The 20,400-nt window shown below is 38.6% G+C and overlaps 1 protein-coding gene across 3 annotated transcripts in view; it reads left to right on the top strand.

The window, feature by feature from the left end:
- Positions 1 to 20,400, top strand: part of Hsf (Heat shock factor) — a 209,748-nt gene that overhangs the window by 64,599 nt on the left and 124,749 nt on the right. For all 3 annotated transcript variants that reach the window (XM_090389708.1, XM_090389707.1, XM_090389709.1), the window contains exon 5: positions 12,204 to 12,365. In XM_090389708.1, coding sequence (XP_090245834.1) covers positions 12,204 to 12,365 — 162 coding nt within the window. The remainder of the gene's footprint in view (positions 1 to 12,203; positions 12,366 to 20,400) is intronic.

Genomic DNA, 20,400 nt, shown 5'->3' with positions numbered 1-20,400 from the left:
TCACTTCTCTACAAAAATTTTTCCAGTCACATGCTGTATGCTCATAATCCTAGCATTCAAATCTCCTTGCACCCACATATATGTCAACAACAACACATCAATCAAAGCCATCCTACTCTTGCAGAACCAAGAACCATTCCTTACAGACCTCGTTACTTAATGAGCATTCTCACCACTGTACTATACAAGACTTTTCGCACCATCATCCACATGCTTCCTTTGAACAAAATTCACATGGCCATTCATACTCACAGGAAATCAGACTAACACTCACACACCACTCAGCCACAGCCTTTTGCCCTGCACTTTCCAAACCATACAGCAACATCCATATTAAAAAGAAATGCAAAGCAAACATTAAATTAAAAAAAAAACTACATAAAACAAAAATTCAACTTATGACATCTTTCAACTTTAAAGCATCAACAAACTATTCATCAACTTTAACTGCTGTCAAATTTGACGAACACTAACTGCCAAAATTTAAAAAAAAAAATCAGATAAACACAATAGTCATGTGATAAAAAAAATCCATGAGAAAGGAAGCGTGAGACAATGATCTGAAAAGAGGAATGCATTAACTGCCAATATATTTAAAAAAGTCACATGATAAAAAAACAATACACAGAAGCGATCAAGAAACACAATATACATGCAGACATTAAATAACAACTGTTATGGTGTGACATCAGACTGGAAATGGAATTTCCAGTCTGATGTCGCATCCATCATTTTTGTCTGCATTGATCTGAACAACTAAGTGGATGTTTATTGATGTTCATATTCAACTGTTAATGGTAGGTGGCATTGCTTTTTTTTCAGTGTAGAAGTCACAAAGTAACTTATACTCTGTGTTAGAGTGAAGTATTTAAAAATGTCTTCAGGATCTAGTAAAAGCCCTTCTGATGGAAGAATTGAGGTGTCGTTAGACCTTTCTAAAGAAATTGAGTTAAAAAAAGAAAGGAAACTCTTATAAATAAGATAGTTTGACTTCCATATGGTGTGACTGGGTTTAGGTTTCACAAAATGAACTAAAGGAGTTTTTTTGGAGTTATTACCAACTTAGGGCTAAATGAAAAAAACATAAAGAAATATTGGTCTGAAGAATGTGTTTAGCAGGAATTGATTTCTGCAGATATTGGATGTTGTATGAATAGACAGCCCACCCACAAAAGAACAAACAAGGAATTTGAAGTGGGGGCTCTAAAGTAAAAAACATTGTTAATTATCTCAACAGAAGGTTTTGTGAGTATTTGTGAATATTTTCTTCTAGGCAGAAATAATGCTTTTAAACTGTTTTGCCATGCTGTTTCAGTGTACGTAAACTCAAAAATAAATAATTTTTGAACATCACATTTCAACTAGTCATTTTTTTGATTGATAGAGCTGGACTGCATGGGGAAGACATGAAAATAATGCTGAACTGCAGAAGGTTAATACAAATATCTGAATGATCAGTAATATGAGCTGTTTTGTTTCAGGACTTACAATTGTTTTTAGCACCTAGCCTTTAAATAGTTAATGTGAGGACACCATTCTATTGGTGGAATGGAGAATTGTACCCACTACAGCCTATTGTTCATTGCTGAAAAGCCTACCCTGGAGGGTGGAGTGTGTGTCATAGTGGACAAAGACAAACTGAATCACTATTGAAGCAAGTGGCAGTGATGTTAATCTGAAGGATAGCATCATTCTTAAGGATACTTTTTGGAGGATAGTGTACGAGGGTTTGCCGTGCAAGAAATTCTCACATTTTTTTGTTTTTTCATGTTTACAAAAATTTTTCAGGTATTTATACTTGCCTCTTTCCTAAGTTCATCATGGTTCTTTTTTTTTTTTTTTTTTTTTAAAACTGAAGTATTTTTGTCTCAGCTGAAATGTAGTGCCAAGCTTGCTATTATGTCAGGTGTAAGATATGCAAAACAGATGTGACAACTGTGATGCAGTATTAATCACAATGCATTTTAATCAGGAGAACAGGAGACTAATAGCAAGATTGGGTGACTGTTCACTGGGAGAGCAAAATCCCATGGAATGTGATAGTTCAGGATTAGGAGAATATTTAAATTTATGGTTAAAGGCCAGCTCTTTACCATTGGAGCTTGATGAAGATAGAGCTGTATGTTTTTTTTTTTTTTATGTGAACCCCAAACACGAGAGGTATTAGAACCTATAGTACTTAGTACCATGCTTGGGTTGGAGGTTGAGAAGACAAAAGAAGATATTTGTTGATATTGGACTTGAACTTCTGTAGATTGTAATTTTCAGGAAATATGTATGAAGGAAGGTTGTTCCAGAAAACGGCAGTTGAATGAATAAATGTGGAAGATGAAAAGTTGGTTCTGTGGGTTTGAAGTTGGACAGTAAATGGATGTTGGCTGGTGGCGGCACGTGTTCGGACTGTTTTGAAAGAGAGAGAGAGCGGGAATTATAGAAGCCAATTCAGAAGAACAGTGCCCATGGAAGTATCTGTAGAAGAGGCATGCAGCAGAAACAGTGCGTCTATGAGAAAGCGAGTGGAGAGACTCTGTTAGAGATGAATCATTAATTAACCTAACTGCCCTCTTCTGAATGGACTCAAGAAGCCTGAGAGAGGTTTTGGGGGCACCACCCCAGATGTGGGAACAATATTCCATGGCAGGGCGGATTTGCGATTTATACAGAGTGAGCAGCTGTTTGGAAGAAAAGTAATGCCGAGAGCGAAAGAGAAAACCAAGTTTTTTAGATGCAGAGGAAGCAAATTTGTAATGTGCTTGTGCCAAGAGAGATTAGAAGTAAGGGTAATCCCCAAAAGAGATATATCATTTTGCCTAGAAATCGGAGTGTCACTAAAGATAAGCATAGGAGAAGAAGAATCCTTTTTGCGAGATATAAGACAAGACTGAGTTTTAGAAGGGTTGAAATCAACTAAGTTGTCTTTGCCCCACTGGAGAATTACCTGAAGATCGGCATTTAAGAAATTGGCAGTAGATTTTCGAGAACTTGAAGCTGATTGAGCAGGACAAGGTTTCTCAAAAAGGAAAGTTGAATGCAATGTGCTATCATCGGCAAAACTATGGATAGGATTTCCAGTCAATGGAAGAAGGTTATTGATATACAAGAGGAAAAGAGTGGGGGAAAGAACTGAACCTTGGGGTACACCGGCATTAGTGGAGAAGTTAGAAGACAGAGAGCCATCTACCATCACCCTCAGTGAGCGATCAGAGAGAAAACTGGATAACCAATTACTAAAAACAGTTGGCAAACCATAAGATGGAAGCTTGTTTAGAAGACCTTTATGCCAAACACGATCAAAAGCCTTTGAGATGTCAAGAGCAACTACTTGTGTTTCACCGAACCTTTCCATTGAATTAGTCCATAAATGGGTAACATAAGCCAGAATATCACCAGTGGATCGATACTGACGGAATCCATACTGGCGATCGTTGATCAGACGGAAGGTTTCTAGGTAGTTTAAGAGTTGGCGGTTAATTGATTTCTCCATTACTTTAGAAAGAGTAGAAGTAATTGCAATGGGACGATAATTGGATGGGAGGGATTTGTTACCCTTTTTAGGAACTGGCTGGATATGAGCAAATTTCCAAGCAGAAGGAAAAACACCTTTGGAATAAGAAAGTGAAAAAAGGCGGCAAAGAATAGGAGTAAGTTCAGGAGCACAGATTTTGAGAACAAGTGGAGAAATACCATCAGGACCTGGAGCTTTCTTAGCATCAAGATTCATCAAAATCCTTCTGATATCCTTTTGACGGAAGACCACAGGAGGCATTGAATGGAGCGTGTTAGGAATCGTGGGAGGTGTTTTACCAAGATCATTAATACATGAGCTGGAAGAAAAATGGGATACTAGCAGGTCAGCTTTATCCTTGGCTGAAGTGACAACAGAACCATCTGGTTTGGACAGAGGTGGGAGCAGAGATGGGCAAAAGTTGCGGCCAATAGCTTTGGCAAGAGACCAGAATACTCGGCTACCATTAGGGCAAGAAGCAAGTTTTCTACTCTTAGCCTGTTCAAACTCTAGTTTCGACTGATTAATAACTGCTTTACAATTGTTGCGAGCTTTGGTGTAGGCAGAAAATGAAACTGAAGAATTAGAAACAAGCCAATTACGATATGAAACATTCTTCTCTTGGACAGCCTTAGCACATTTATTAGAAAACCAAGGTTTAGATAAAGGACGAGGTTTTAAAGTGGAGTGTGGGATAAAGGATTCCATTCCTGCAAGAATAATTTCACTGACACGATCTGAGCAAACGTTGACATCAGAAGTTTTGAAACTGTAATCAGACCAAGGAAAAGAAGAAAAGAAGTCTCGCAGGTCATCCCATTTTGCATTCTTGTAATGCCAAACAACACGAGGTTGGGAATAGCCATGAGATAAAGGTTCCATTGGAGAAGAGACAATCACCAAGTTGTGATCTGAAGTGCCTAAAGGACCTCTCACTTCGACCTTGTACTTAGAAGGGTTGTTTGTGAGAAAAAGATCAAGCGTATTGGCTGTATGATTAGGATTGTCCGGTATTCTTGTAGGTAAATGAACAATCTGTGCTAGGTCATTAGGAATTGCAAAAGCCTCAGCATCTCGACCTGCTGGGTCAGTGTGACTAGAAAACGGAAGCCAGCTGGAGTTGTGAACATTAAAATCACCAAGGAAAGTTACCTCACTGTTAGGAAAGTTGGACTGGAGAAAGTCAAGTTGCAAAGAGAGGAAGTCAAAGAGCTCCAAGTGATTAGTGGAGTTGGGAGAACGGTAAAGACAACAGATGAATTTGACACAGAGGTAGAGAGATTTTAAGCCAGAGAAGATCAAAGAGAGGAGATTCCAAATTGCCAAGTCTCTGACAGGGAATATCAGAACGGACATATGCACAAGTACCACCTTTGAGGCGAAAGGAATCATACAGCGAATAATTTGGGCATCTGAGATGAGCAGTAGTTGAATCAACCGATAACTGAGATTCTGTCAGAAAAAGTACATGTGGTTTGGCAGACTGCAAGTGGAAATGGACATCGTTGAGATTAGAATTGAGACCACGTATATTTGTGAAATGAATTAGGAAGTCCTTGGGAGGTTTAGATCTTTTCGCAGATAAGCTTGTTCTAGTGTATAACCTCTAGTGTATGATCACTTACTGGAATGAAATTTTACATATTAGTTATTGAATATGAAGCCAACTTATATTAAAAACAACATTTTCCTACTGATGTTTTATTTAGGTCTGGGTACGAATCTTTTGAATACCCCCTTGTATCATTAAGCAGATCACGTGGAGAATGATGAGGGCAGCTTTCAAGACACAAGTTATGTCTAATTGGTAAAACATCCTAAAACACAGAATAAAGCAAGGTGCAACTTTTGTTTGGCAAGCCTTTAGTATTATGATTTATATACTGTTTGTATATTAGCATACAGTCACTTTCTCCATGTTTAGATTCGAAACTTAATGTTGAGATTTCCAATGCTCTGCCATTGGTAGCATGAGGGAGGGGGGGGGGGAAGAGAGAAATGAAATTGATTTTTTAAAACCAAAAGCAATGAATGTGTTTTGAAACTAAAGTGTTTGAGAAAATTGCAGTTATCTTTATTATCTAAGTATGTGTACAGTTAGTTGCAGGTTTGATCTCCATAAATAGGAATCAAGCACCAGAGAAGGAATTATTATAAAACTAAAAAGTAATTAATAAAGAGATGGGCAGATGGCAGTCAGTGTGAAGAAATTTGCAGAATGCTGACTTTTCCTATTTAGAAATAGGATTAGGACTGACAGGTGTCCATTGTTACCTAATCACTACTGTTATAGATTATAAACATAGTGTACGAGTTAGTGCAATTACATCATTTCTGTACATAGCCAACTACTTAAGCAGTTATAAATTGACATCATTAAGTATATCTTGTATTGTGCATGCCTTCATGAGTCACCATGATATTTCTCTACCTTGAATAAGTAACGTTTAACCATAGGAAAAGACTATTGTTACTTATTCTCAGCAGATACCATCACTCATACGACACTGTTTTATAGTTTATTGGCTCCTAATTAGTGGGGGGGGGGACAGGTACCCTAGTATTACAATGATAACCCAGTTGCGAAGTATAACTCCACAGTGAGATGCTGGATTTTGTAACCTGAGGCTTTAGCCCTAAGCTATGCTGTAAATAAGAAACATTTAATAATGAAATGAAATGAAATATAGAATCAAAATTAATATTAGCGTTAGTAGGGGCATATGATGCAAGAAAGCAAGCTTATACAGCCTCAGCCAAAAAAAACTTTCCCATTTCATCCATCCATTCACTCCAAAGATTTATTTAAGCTATCAACTTCCACAACGACAGATGGAAGTTTGTTCCAGCAATCAACAACCGTCTTGCTAAAGGCAAATTTCCACACATCTAATCAACAATTCTTTCCTCAGTTTTGGTTTATGCCCCCTCAGGTTTGTAATCTGGGCAAGAGGAAGAATCCCATTAGCATTGAGCCTGCTCAATCCATTCAAGGTCTTATACTCCTCGATCAAATCACCTCACAGGGGCCTAGTCTCCAGATGCTGCAACTTGCAGAATTTGAGTCTTTCTTCTTAAGAGCATCCCTTTGTTCCCCTCACCAGTCTTGTTGCCTTTCCCTGTACTCATTCTAGCAACTCTACATCCTTCCTAAAATGAGGCTTCCAGACCTGTTTCCAGTACTCAAGGTGTGGCCTGACCTTTGTCTTATACAAAAGAATAATCACCTCCTTATCCATGCTAGCAAAATTCCTGTATATCATTAACAATACCCCATGACCTACACTGACAGCCTGCCTGCACTGTTCAGAAAACTTCATATCTGACTGCACAATTACCTCCAGGTTTCTTTCATTCTCCACTAATCTGACTGTAATGCCACACAGTTGGTACATTTCTCTGGGGTTACTGCAACCCATATGCAGCGCTTTGACAAATGCAATGTTAAACTTCAGTTGCCACTTTTCAGCCCATCTGCCCAACTTTTCTAGATCCTGTTGCACAGTAGCATACTGTCATTAACAATCCTGCCAACCTTAGTCCATGAAGAGCAGTGTCCATTGTTTATTGCTTTCTGTCTTCTCACATTCAACCATCCCTTTATCCATAGCAGCAACTTGCCTTAATGGCACAATGCTTTAATTTGTACAGTAGTCTTCCATGTGCAACAGTAACAAAACCTTTCCTGAAATCCAAGTATATGATATCAAAATTATTTTTTGCATCCGGTTCCTTTGTGACCACATCATAGTATCCAATAAAATTTGTCTGACAAGACTTTCCCTTAACAAACCCATGCTGTGTCTGAACTATTATTGCAGTCTTGTGTAGATGATCCTGCATTGCTTCTTTAACCGGTGAGTACATTATTTTCCCTGAACAGAAGTTAAACTAACAGGTCTGTAATTACTCGAGTTGCACTTTGATCCCCTTTGTGAAGTGGGGGCCTCCCCTGAGTCCAACTATGCTCTCATAATTATGGCTAAGGGTTTGCTTACTTCTTTTGCTGCCTCTTTTAGTATAACTGGATAGATCTCATTCACCCCGGATGCCTTTCTTATATGTAACTTCAACAATTTCTCCTCCACTTTACTCTCATTTGTTACAAAATCATTTAGCTTCCTATTAGAATTATAAACTTCTGTTCTCCAATTCCCTACAGAATTCCTCATGTGTGGATGTAGATGCAAAATACTTATTCAGTTTGGCAGCTATCTGAACAGGATCCTCTGCAGTGAAACCACCATTATCAAGTGGACCAATCTGATTCATCTCCTTCCTTTTAGAGTTTATATAATTAAAGAGGTCTTTGCTGTTTTTCTTTATATCCTTTACCAAAGATTTCTTGTAATTGGCCTTCGCTTGCCTAACCTCCTTTGTGACTTGATTACAGACTAGCTTATATCTACCATAGGCTTCTGTGTTGCCTGATAATTTATATGCATCCCATGCACTTTTCTTATCTACCAAAAGTCTGAATAGTTCATCTGATATCCATTTGGGCCTAAACCTTGAACAGTAATTCTTATTTGGTATGAAAAGCCTTGTAGCTTCTAAGATTAATTCCTTGAATGCTTCCCATTTATATTTTGCTGTTGGTAAAATCATTAATTAATCCCACTGTATTCAATTTAAAAAATCTCTGAGACCACTGTAGTCACCTTTACGAAAGCAAAAACCTTTCCTTTTACTCCAGATTGTAGTTACACCTTTGAGTAAATCCCACGTCAGCACACTGTGATCACTGCCACCTAGTGGTTCCTTTATCTGTAAATTCATATTATTAGATCAAGAGTATTACTCCCTCTGATTGCTTCTCAAACATGCTGCTGTAGAAAACAATCATCCACTAAATCCACAAAAGTATTGCTAGTGTGTGTGTGTGAGTGATCAACACACAAGTTCCAGTCAATATCTGGAAAGTTAAAATCTCCCATTATAAGACATTGTAATTTTCTGGTCAACTCTATTAGGCCTAATAGAGTCATTAGGCCTATAACAATCTCCTAACCTCATTTTTGCTTTCCATGTGCTTATGTCACACCAAACTGACTCAACATTGCATTGTCCATCCAGGTCAATTGGATGCACTTTCTTAGATTTTGTTTCTTAACTAACATCATAATCCCCCCCTCCCTCCCTACCTATCCTATCTATCTTTTCTGTACAATTGCACTCCCAAAATTCCAATTCTGCATTTGTTATATGTGTGACACCACTTCTCGGATATCCCAACAATATCCGTCTTTGATGTCTTGACCAGCATTTCAAATTCATCAAATTTATTTATTATACTCCTAGCATTGGTGTACATGCAAGTATACATACACCTGTCCTTATTCTTAGTTACCCTAGCACAGCCCATGTATTTACTTGTTTCATGTGAACTCCCAGCAGTTCCTGAAATCCCCAGCTTTCTTTTCAGGCTGCTGCTCATTCCAATAGAAGCAGTGCAAGAACTTCCACCTCTGCCTACATCTGCTTTTAATCTATTAGTCTGTGAATTCCCCAAGCTAGCAGTTTTCCGACCCAGCTAACATTGCCTCAATAGTATCAGCAAATATTCTTGCACCCTTTCTATTTAAGTGTATTCCATCCCTGTAGAAGCAGTCTGTCCTGTTAACAAGCACAGACCACACTGAGAAAAATTCTGCCCCATGAGCCTTGCACAATCTGTCCAGGGCTGAATTGATTGACAAGGCTCTCATCATATACTCCTTCCTATCGTGTCTGGGCAGAATTGCAGACACTTTCAATTTAATCCTAACTCACAACTTTTTTTTTCAACGTTGACCTGTACTTGTTTATTAAATCTGCAGATCTACTTAATGTCATTAGTGCCAACATATACAACAGTACCATCTTTGTGCCCTTAAAAGATGATATCTGCTCTACAACGTCATCAACCTTTGCTGCTGGCAGGCATACTGTAGTCCTATTTCTCCTATTCTTTTTGCAAAATATATTTCCTATTTCCCTGACAATTGAGTCACCAACAATAACTAACCCCTTTGGGACCATCGCATTCTGCCCTGAAGATTGCTGCTGTGTTGCCTCGCACAAGTGTGAGGTCTGGCGTTGAGTTGGGCAGCTGAGAATTTGATGGGTCCACCCATTTTAATTCCTTTGAGGGCATCTACCTGACTCTTTATACTCTCATAGACACCCATCAGAATGCTGAGTTAGTGTGTAATTTCTTGACACTCTCTGCACCTAACACACATTTTCCATGGCTGGATCGTGTTATGTTCCAGAAAGGTCTGCAAACATTTCACATTTTGCACATTTTTTTAGACTGTGATGTGTTGGAGAATCACACCCCCCTTTGGTTCTCCCCCGAGCCACAGCACTCCCACTACTTTGTAAATGTTGCTTTACTGCTCTAGTCTGAAGCATGATTTCTGTTTAAATACAATTTAATTAACAATGAAAATTAATAAGATTTATAAATTTAATTGATTAATTGACAGTACTGTACTAAGCTGCTAACAGATTCCTAATATAGTGTTACGTATTATGCTACTTAGTTTTATGTTGCTATCAAGTTAGTTATACGTTATGCTATTCTATATTGATCTAATGTTTAAGTCAAATTAAATGCAGCAAGGCATTGTATGTTCAAGAATATAAATTATCTATATAATATCGGCGTAAATATACCATAGATAACTCTTAAACGAAAAAACTTGATAGTAGTGTAAAAAGGGATAATTTTATTTGTATCTCATATTGTGCACCTCCTTCACAACGAGTTGCCATGTGTTGCACTACCTCGAATAAGTAAAGTTTCACTAAAAGAGAAGACAGTAGTCTTCTCTTTTAGTGAAGACGCGCTGGCTTCCAAAACATTAAAGTATGCAGTGAAGTCGCCAGTGCCGATTCTGCAGCTGCAGAGAAATTTTGCATTGTTTTGGAAAAAATGCCTTCTAAATCTCCACATGCCTCCACAGTAATTTTTGCTGCACATGAGATATATGTTCATCAAACATTTCTTTTTTGCTTCTATTAAATTCAGCACGCATAGTTGCGAGTGCGGAATTTCCCTAAATGCTTATTTAGGGAAGTTCCGACTTACGTAAAATTCGACTTGCATAGCGTTCCGTGGAATGCATCCCTTACGTTAATCAGGGAGTCGCTGTATTTTAATATAAGATGTGTGTTGTCATTGAATTTTAATTCCAGTGCAGTGTGGACTGTAATAAACTACCTGCCTTTTCTGAGAAAGCTTCTGTTTCCCCTCCTTTTTGCCTGTTTTGGCTGAGAAAATTTAAGTTTTCTTCCTGCTTGTGTTTAGCTGATCTCCAGCTTTTTCAAAGTCAATAGTTGTCACCTATGATATTTATTTAGCAAGAAATATACACTGAGTTGACTTTGCATTAACAACACTTACTACTTTGTAGAGCCACCTTTTGCCTCTAATCTAGCCTGTATGCATCTTGGCATGGACTCTGCAAGGTGTTGCACGGTGTCCTGTGTTAGTGCTAACCATATGATGCACAATGTATCCAATAATGCCCACACATTGTCATAGTATTGAATGCCCTTTTCCAGTAGGTCCCAAATATGCTCATTTGGGTTGAGATCGGGTGAATTGGGTAGCCAGGGGAGGATGGAGAATTCATTGTCATATCCCTGAAACAAGTTATCAACCTAACCTGATATGTGCCTTGTGGCATGTCACATTGTCTTGTTGGTAGATGATGCAGTTGTCTGGATATTCTGTCATCATGAAGGGGTGTAGTTGGTCAGCAATGATAGAAGGGGAGGTGTTCCCATTGAGATGTTGATTAACAGTGATCAGAGTACCCAAGGCATGCCATGAAAACTGTCACCAAACCATAACACGACCCTCTCTAGCTTGCCAAATACCAACAGTGCATCCAGATGCTGTAGCCTTATGTTGCTTTCTCCAAATGTGGATATGCCCATCATGATAGAGTTGGAAACTTGGTCTGATGTATGCACATATCAGACCAAGTGACAGATTTCCGTATGTTAGTGGTCCAATGTTGGTTCTGAATGTGCACAGTTCAGGGCACAGTTTCTTGTGTCACAGTGATCATGGGTACCCTTTGATGACCATTTACTGCTATAGCCCGTACAAACTAATGTCCGACACATATGGCATTCCTGCATTATATTGGGTGGCTAGCTGAGCCACTGCTGTGTTACGAGATGAAACACACAATGCTCACTACAGGCATTGACCACATGTGGATGTCCCATTTCATTTGTGACCTTTTGTTGGTTGTTTGATCTTTGTCGAGCCAGTCATGGTAGACTCGTGACACCACAGAATGGAAGCACTTACCCATATTTGGCTGTTGTCAGGATACTGGCACCTACACATATTACCCGTGCAGTCATTCCACGTTCAGTGAAGATAGCTGAAACAGTCATGCACAGATATCTTACATGTACACCTGTGGGTAGGAGGGAAGCTCAGTTGCTTGGCCATGCAATCTCTCTTACTAGCACAGGTTTTATGTAGATCAGGGCAAGAAAAAAAAACTTCAATTAGAAGTATTGGAATGGAACAACACAACTGCACACTATGTGTGCAGTTGTGTTGTTCCATTTGAATGAGGGTGTACATTTAGTGTAAATTATATTTCCTAATTTATTTATATTTTGAAGTACTCTTAATATTTATTACTACTTTACCATAGCACTAACATTTTTCTTTTTCTCTTTTCAGTTGATTCAGTTTTTACTTTCACTTGTTCAGTCAAATAGGAATGTAACTCTAAAAAGAAAAATGCCTCTAATGATAAATGATGGAAGCCCAAAGGATGGAAAGATTCCTTGCTTATCATCATATTCTATTAGCAACACATCAGATAACTTCGACTACTCTTCTGTAAGTGGAAATTTTCTTAGTGTGAACTTTTTCTGCTGTTTTTGCCTTACTTGCTTGATATACACTGGTTTCCAAAATTTAGCAACAGTCACAAAACAGAGCACATCAGTAAAAATTCAGTATTATTATTCAGCACATCAGTATTATTCCCTTGTATAAGGCAATGGTCAGGCCACACCTAGAGTACTGTATACAGGCCTGGAGGCCTCATTTCAAGAAGGATGTAGAGCTGCTGGAACGAGTACAGAGAAGGGCAACAAGATTAGTGAATGGAACAAAGGGGTGCTCTTACGAAGAAAGGCATAAGTTTTGCAAATTACAGTGTCTGGAAACTAGGCACCAGCGAGGTGATCTGATAGAGGTGTACAAAGCCTTGAATGGTTTGAGCATGCTCAATGCTGATGGGATTCTTCCTCTTGCTCAGAATAATCACCTGAGAGGGCATAAATTCAAATTGAGGAAAGACAGATGTAGGATAGATGTGCGGAAATTTGCCTTTAGCCAGCGGGTGGTTGGTAGGTGGAACAGACTTCCATCCATTGTCGTGGAAGTTGATAGCCTAAATAAGTTTAAGGCTCAGCTGGACAAGTATTTCAAACGAACAGAGGGGTGAAGTGGAAGTGGTTCTTTTTTATTTATATATTTTACTTTATTTTATTTTATTATTTTTTTTTTTGGCTGATGCTGCATAAGCTTGCTTTCTTGCATCAAATGCCTCTACTAATGCTAATGCTAAATCTTAAAAATGTTCAACTGAAACTATACAAACAGAAAGTGACGATTTCATTAATGATAATTAATGTGATATCATACTTGAATGTATGTACGCAAATAACAGAGATGACATAGCAATCGAGAGTGAAGCCATAGATAAAAATGCAATATGAATAAAAAACATTGCAATGCATTGTAATTAAAATTTAGACAAGTTTAATAATGACTATGCATTCCAGATGTTTAAGTACTATAGTTTCATCAGTGGGTATACAATAAAATTTACATTGAAACAACATTAGTATTTGAATACTGGCAAATAAGGAATGCAGCACTTTAAAAAAAATTTGAATGTATATAATTTTATCTTTATTAAACTGGTCTAAAGTTTACTGTATTAAAAATTCAGTTCATTGTGTTTTTAATTCATATCAGTCACCTGAATTAATTATGTTCTTCACATTGCCAAGGAATGTTGGGCTGTTTAGTAGAGGTATACCCCTCTAACCACAACTGCAGTACAGCACTCAACGTCATCACATGTTATTGATGAGGCTATTAAGAAGCCCAGGTAATAATGGTATCCACTGGTCCACAATATACAAGAACTTGGAGAAATTCTGGAGGTGAAGGATAGCAGTATGACTCCCAAGAGTGTCCCAAGCATGCTTTTTAGGATTTACGTTGGAAGTTCATACCACGTGGGTAATGTCCACTTTCACAGAGTGGTCATCCAGTCTGGTTGGCATTATTGCCCTGTAAAATGAAATTGTTCGCTTTAGTTTTCCACAAAGATGCTCACTCAAATTAGCACTCTCTCTTTCAGTGATACCTCCGGAGAACTGCAGTGGCCCTGCTTTCCTTCAGATTAATGTGTGTTGAATCACTCTGTGGGTCAAATCTGCTCGGTGGAGAACTATATACACTGCCATTGGTTGTATGTTTATGATGGGTGAGAGTTGTGATGTGCCATTGATCATCTTGCATGGAGGCTACTCTTGTGCAAACTCCTTATGACAAGAAGTAGACCCAGATGTTTCTGGGGTGGCCATGAGATCTGAATACAATAGAACTGGTGCTGTCAGTCCATCTAACACCACCAGATTTTTTGCCAACAGTTGAAGGTATGTGTCTTCATTCAAGGTTGTTGAATGAACAGGTCTTCTTTTGGTACCAGTCCCCAATTCTTAGAACCTTTCCAGAGTTGACAGTCACGCCATCAACCATTGAGTCTTCTGGCTGTGTCTGCTTGAGATTGGTCAGCTTCAAGCAAACTAATGGTTCTCCAGCACAAATGTTCAGGTAGGTGGTTCTTTTCATACATTCTTTAACACATTGGTAATTTTCATGTATCTAATCAGTTCATTGAATAAGTTCACTTTCCTGTCCTCTCTTATAAAGTTAGTTGCTGGATAAGCTGTCACTGCTTAGTCAGGCTACTTTAATTGGCATGCATTTTGTGAAATCAGCACTGAATTTTGAGCATAATGGTCCATTTTTTTGCATGTTTACAGTATATGTGGAAAATTATATACTACAAAGTGATACATTGCACTAGTTTTGGAAACCAGTATGTGTTTGATTTAAGTTTTGGTTGTAAACTTTTATTTTATTGTTAATGAACACATAGAAGTTAATTCTTTTGTAAATTAGTTATATCCTTAATATCATTAAATGGCCAAGTGAAAGGCAGCAGCATAATGCATATAACTATTTCAAATTTTATAACTTATTGCTACTGTAACAAGAGATCACTGATGTTGTATTTTATAGTTCAGTGGTCATTTGGCTGGGGTACTTGGATGCAAATACACTCATTCTGAGATTGAGCCTCTATGCATCCACATATCATCCTCTGTTGGCAGTATAGCAGTTTCAACAGTTGTCACTCATTTGGAGAAGTATAGGTTCAATTCTCATCAACAACTGGAGAAATTTTCAAAATCCTCCTCAGTTGAGACTGTAGTTATCTGATTTCAGGGCCATGGACACCAGTAGAAACATGATATGTAATGGCACAATATGATCTAAGTTGCAGATGCATTTAAAGTCCAACAGCAACAAATAATGCATAACAAATGCAAGGTGTTGAAAAGTGACATGACTATTTCGTGAAAGAAAACTGATGAGTATGCTTTTTCCAGTTCATTCCAGAGATGTCCAATGGGATTGGATGGTATTAGACATATAGTGTAAGGAAGCCACTGGCTTTTGCTGCAGTTATTGTTTTCTTCCTTTGCCTTTTGTCCTCTGCTACTAAGCTCTCTTCCTGGAAATATTGTGTACATGTTTGTTCACAGGATGAGATAATCACTGATATGGCACAAATTTTAAATAATAATAAAATGAATAAAATAAAAATGAACTACTTATGTATTTCCCTCCTTACATAGGTAATTATCCAGCTCACCTTTGAAATTCTCCAAACTGCCAGCCTTGGTTTCACATGGCAGTAACTTATTCCAGTAATTAACAACTGGCTGGCTAAAAGAAATATCTATACAGTCCTGTATAAAACTATTTTGCCATAATTTGACTTTGTGGCCTGTAGTTCTGAAATCATTTTTAACTAAATATTTTGCATTCATTCATTCAACTATCACCCTTTGAGCCTTATAGACCTCAATCAGGCCCTCTTTCTGAGATGACTGGCTTCCAAGCTAATAAATATATAAAATAAATATGCCCATATATATATATATATATAAACTGTAATTTTTTGTTACAATAAAAAGAACTTGGAAGTATGCCAGTAGCATGGCATTCTGGTAGAGCGAGGAAGAATATAACATAAAAAATTAAGAATAGAGTACTGCTGGAGAAACAGTATATATATGTGTGTGTGTGTGTTAATATATATATATATATATAAACTTAAGTGAGAATAATAATTTAAAAAAAAAAAAAAAATTGCCACCAGCATGGCAAGACAAAAGAGCGAAAATTGTGAAATTATACATAACGATCAAACCAACAAGGAGGGAAGAGAATAAAATTATTGCAGCCAAAACTCTCGAAGATAATTTAGAAAGTCTAAATACAAAGATAATAAAATATAATCAATTAAATTTTGAATAGCCAATTAAATGAAATTTAACGGCGCCCCCTCTGATGGGCACCAGGTCCAAATTTATGTGAAATATTACGAGCAGATATGTGAGCGAGAGGAAAATGCTTTTTGCTGCCTCTGATGTATGCTTTACCCCTTTTTTATGTAAGAATCAGTTTTCAATTATTTCAAACATTATTCAATTTTTTTTTTTTTTTTTTTTTTTATGAGAACCCCAAACACGAGAGGTATTATAACCTATAAGTACTTAGTACCGTGCTTGGGTTGGAGGTTGAGAAGACGAAAGAAGATATTTGTTGATATTGGACTTGAACTTCTGTAGATTGTAATTTTCAGGAAATACGTATGAAGGAAGGTTGTTCCAGAAAACGGCAGTTGAATGAATAAATGAGGAAGATGAAAAGTTGGTTCTGTGGGTTTGAAGTTGGACAGTAAATGGATGTTGGCTGGTGGCGGCACGTGTTCGGACTGTTTTGAAAGAGAGAGCGGGAATTATAGAAGCCAGTTCAGAAGAACATGCCCATGGAAGTATCTGTAGAAGAGGCATGCAGCAGAAACAGTGCGTCTATGAGAAAGCGAGTGGAGAGACTCTGTTAGAGATGAATCATTAATTAACCTAACTGCCCTCTTCTGAATGGAATCAAGAAGCCTGAGAGAGGTTTTGGGGGCACCACCCCAGATGTGGGAACAATATTCCATGGCAGGGCGGATTTGCGATTTATACAGAGTGAGCAGCTGTTTGGGAGAAAAGTAACGCCGAGAGCGAAAGAGAAAACCAAGTTTTTTAGATGCAGAGGAAGCAATATTTGTAATGTGCTTGTGCCAAGAGAGATTAGAAGTCAGGGTAATCCCCAAAAGAGATATATCATTTTGCCTAGAAATCGGAGTGTCACTAAAGATAAGCATAGGAGCAGAAGAATCCTTTTTGCGAGATATAAGACAAGATTGAGTTTTAGAAGGGTTGAAATCAACTAAGTTGTCTTTGCCCCACTGGAGAATTACCTGAAGATCGGCATTTAAGGAATTGGCAGCAGATTTTCGAGAACTTGAAGCTGATTGAGCTGGACAAGGTTTCTCAAAATGGAAAGTTGAATGCAATGTGCTATCATCAGCAAAACTATGGATAGGATTTCCAGTCAATGGAAGAAGGTCATTGATATACAAGAGAAAAAAAGAGTGGGGGAAAGAACTGAACCTTGGGGTACACCGGCATTAGTGGAGAAGTTAGAAGACAAAGAGCCATCTACCATCATCCTCAGTGAGCGATCAGAGAGAAAACTGGATAACCAATTACTAAAAAGAGTTGGCAAACCATAAGATGGAAGCTTGTTTAGAAGACCTTTATGCCAAACACGATCAAAAGCTTTTGTGATGTCAAGAGCAACTACTTGTGTTTCACCGAACCTTTCCATTGAATTAGTCCATAAATGGGTAACATAAGCCAGAATATCACCAGTGGATCGACACTGACGGAAACCATACTGGCGATCGTTGATCAGACGGAAGGTTTCTAGGTAGTTTAAGAGTTGGCGGTTAATTGATTTCTCCATTACTTTAGAAAGAGTAGAAGTAATTGCAATGGGACGATAATTGGATGGGAGGGATTTGTTACCCTTTTTAGGAACTGGCTGGATATGAGCAAATTTTCAAGCAGAAGGAAAAACACCTTTGGAATAAGAAAGTGAAAAAAGGCGGCAAAGAATAGGAGTAAGTTCAGGAGCACAGGTTTTGAGAACAAGTGGAGAAATACCATCAGGACCTGGAGCTTTCTTAGCATCAAGATTCATCAAAATCCTTCTGATATCCTTTTGACGGAAGACCACAGGAGGCATTGAATGGAGCATGTTAGGAATGGTGGGAGGTGTTTCACCAAGATCATTAATACATGAGCTGAAAGAAAAATGGGATGCTAGCAGGTCAGCTTTATCCGTGGCTGAAGTGACAACAGAACCATCTGGTTTGGACAGAGGTGGGAGCAGAGATGGGCAAAAGTTGCGGCCAATAGCTTTGGCAAGAGACCAGAATGCTCGGCTACCATTAGGGCAAGAAGCAAGTTTTCTACTCTTAGCCTGTTCAAACTGTAGTTTGGACTGATTAATAACTGCTTTACAATTGTTGCGAGCTTTGGTGTAGGCAGAAAATGAAACTGAAGAATTAGAAACAAGCCAATTACGATATGCAACGTTCTTCTCTTGGACAGCCTTAGCACATTTATTGGAAAACCAAGGTTTAGATAAAGTATGAGATTTTAAAGTGGAGTGTGGGATAAAGGATTCCATTCCTGCAAGAATAATTTCACTGACACGATCGGAGCAAACGTGGACATCAGAAGTTTTGAAACAGTAATCAGACCAAGGAAAAGAAGTCTTGCAGGACATCCCATTTTGCATTCTTGTAATGCCAAACAACACGAGGTTGGGAATAGCCATGAGATAAAGGTTCCATTTGAGAAGAGACAATCACCAAGTTGTGATCTGAAGTGCCTAAAGGACCTCTCACTTCAACCTTGTACTTAGAAGGGTTGTTTGTGAGAAAAAGATCAAGCGTATTGGCTGTATGATTAGGATTGTCCGGTATTCTTGTAGGTAAATGAACAATCTGTGCTAGGTCATTAGTAATTGCAAAAGCCTCAGCATCTCGACCTGCTGGGTCGGTGTGACTAGAAAACGGAAGCCAGCTGGAGTTGTGAACGTTAAAATCACCAAGGAAAATTACCTCACTGTTAGGAAAGTTGGACTGGAGAAAGTCAAGTTGCAAAGAGAGGAAGTCAAAGAGCTCCAAGTGATTAGTGGAGTTGGGAGAACGGTAGAGACAACAGATGAATTTTACACAATGAGGTAGAGAGATTTTAAGCCAGAGAAGATCAAAGAGAGGAGATTCCAAATTGCCAAGTCTCTGACAGGGAATATCAGAACGGACATATGCACAAGTACCACCTTTGAGGCGAAAGGAATCATACAGCGAATAATTTGGACATCTGAGATGAGCAGTAGTTGAATCAACTGATACTGAGATTCAGTCAGAAAAAGTACATGGGGTTTGGAAGACTGCAAGTGGAAATGGACATCGTTGAGATTAGAATTGAGACCACGTATATTTGTGAAATGAATTAGGAAGTCCTTGGGAGGTTTAGATCTTTTCGCCGATAAGCTTGCTCTATTATTTTGACAATTCATGGTGTATTCAATAGTAAGAAAAAGTGGGTGGGACATGCTGTATGAAGTAATGAAATTTTTGGATACGGCGTACATGTGGTAAGAATATACCCAGATCCTTGGCATAACGTGGCCTCGACAATGCTCCCCGTATACACACTACTCGGACTCCCTCCAGTCACTATCTGGCTGAGTAGAGGTAGCAAGATTATACACTAGCTGATCCGGAAGCTTCCTAGAGAGTTACCAATAGGTTCAGTCCGGTGTACTAACTAGCGGCCGGCCTGCGAACACCATTTTAGAGCTGTTCCCTCGAAATGTAAGGAATATTGGATCTCGCCACGACATTCATCATAACCTCAAAAATCATCAATCATACTGCATGATGGAAGAGATAGGGAAGGGTTGGCCGGAACTTAGCTCTAGAGACTAAACATGGGTTCCACCACTTCAAGCCTCCAATAAGCAAAGTGGTGGTATTTCACCGGTTGATGAGAGTCATCTACCACTTAGTACTGCCTGGTAACATAGAGGGGCGGCATTCCTCCATGTGGTGTGGGCGCCACACCTCGACCCCTGCTTACGTTGGTTCACACCTGGGTGGTCACCCACCATATACTTGTGCATGAAGGTTATACCCAGGATTACTAACAGTCCCACCATCGTGAAGGTGCAAGCAGAGGATTTGGCTGTCATAGACCGTCCGGACTTCGCCGAAATTGGGTCCACTTTGACTTGAGTGTCACCCGAATATCAGTTCCATCAGCATTTTAGACTCCCGGGTAGCAAGAACAGCTTGTCTGGCATATCTGAGAGAATGTCTGTGACAACCTCAAGGACTTGGTCAGATTCGCAGAAATACAATGCTGCAGTCTTCATTAGATGTGCAGTTTGGCAGTTGTTCATCGGTTGTAAGAATATCACATGACAGCAGGCTGATTTGCTAATGCTGTGCCTGTGCTGCCATTCATAGTTCATGTTTTGCCTATATAATCTGATTAAGATTACTTTTGTCAGTGGTGTGGCTTTGCATTTGAGTGCTTGTATCTGTCCTATTTTTAATTTTCGCTGCATCAGGACCACTGCTGTTCAAGTC

This window comes from Mastigoproctus giganteus, chromosome 2 (genome assembly GCF_048544385.1).
Source record: "Mastigoproctus giganteus isolate SK-2022 chromosome 2, ASM4854438v1, whole genome shotgun sequence".
NCBI classification, from domain to species: domain Eukaryota; kingdom Metazoa; phylum Arthropoda; class Arachnida; order Uropygi; family Thelyphonidae; genus Mastigoproctus; species Mastigoproctus giganteus.
Note: the sequence above shows the minus strand (reverse complement) of the source record. Positions and strands in the feature narration are given on the sequence as shown.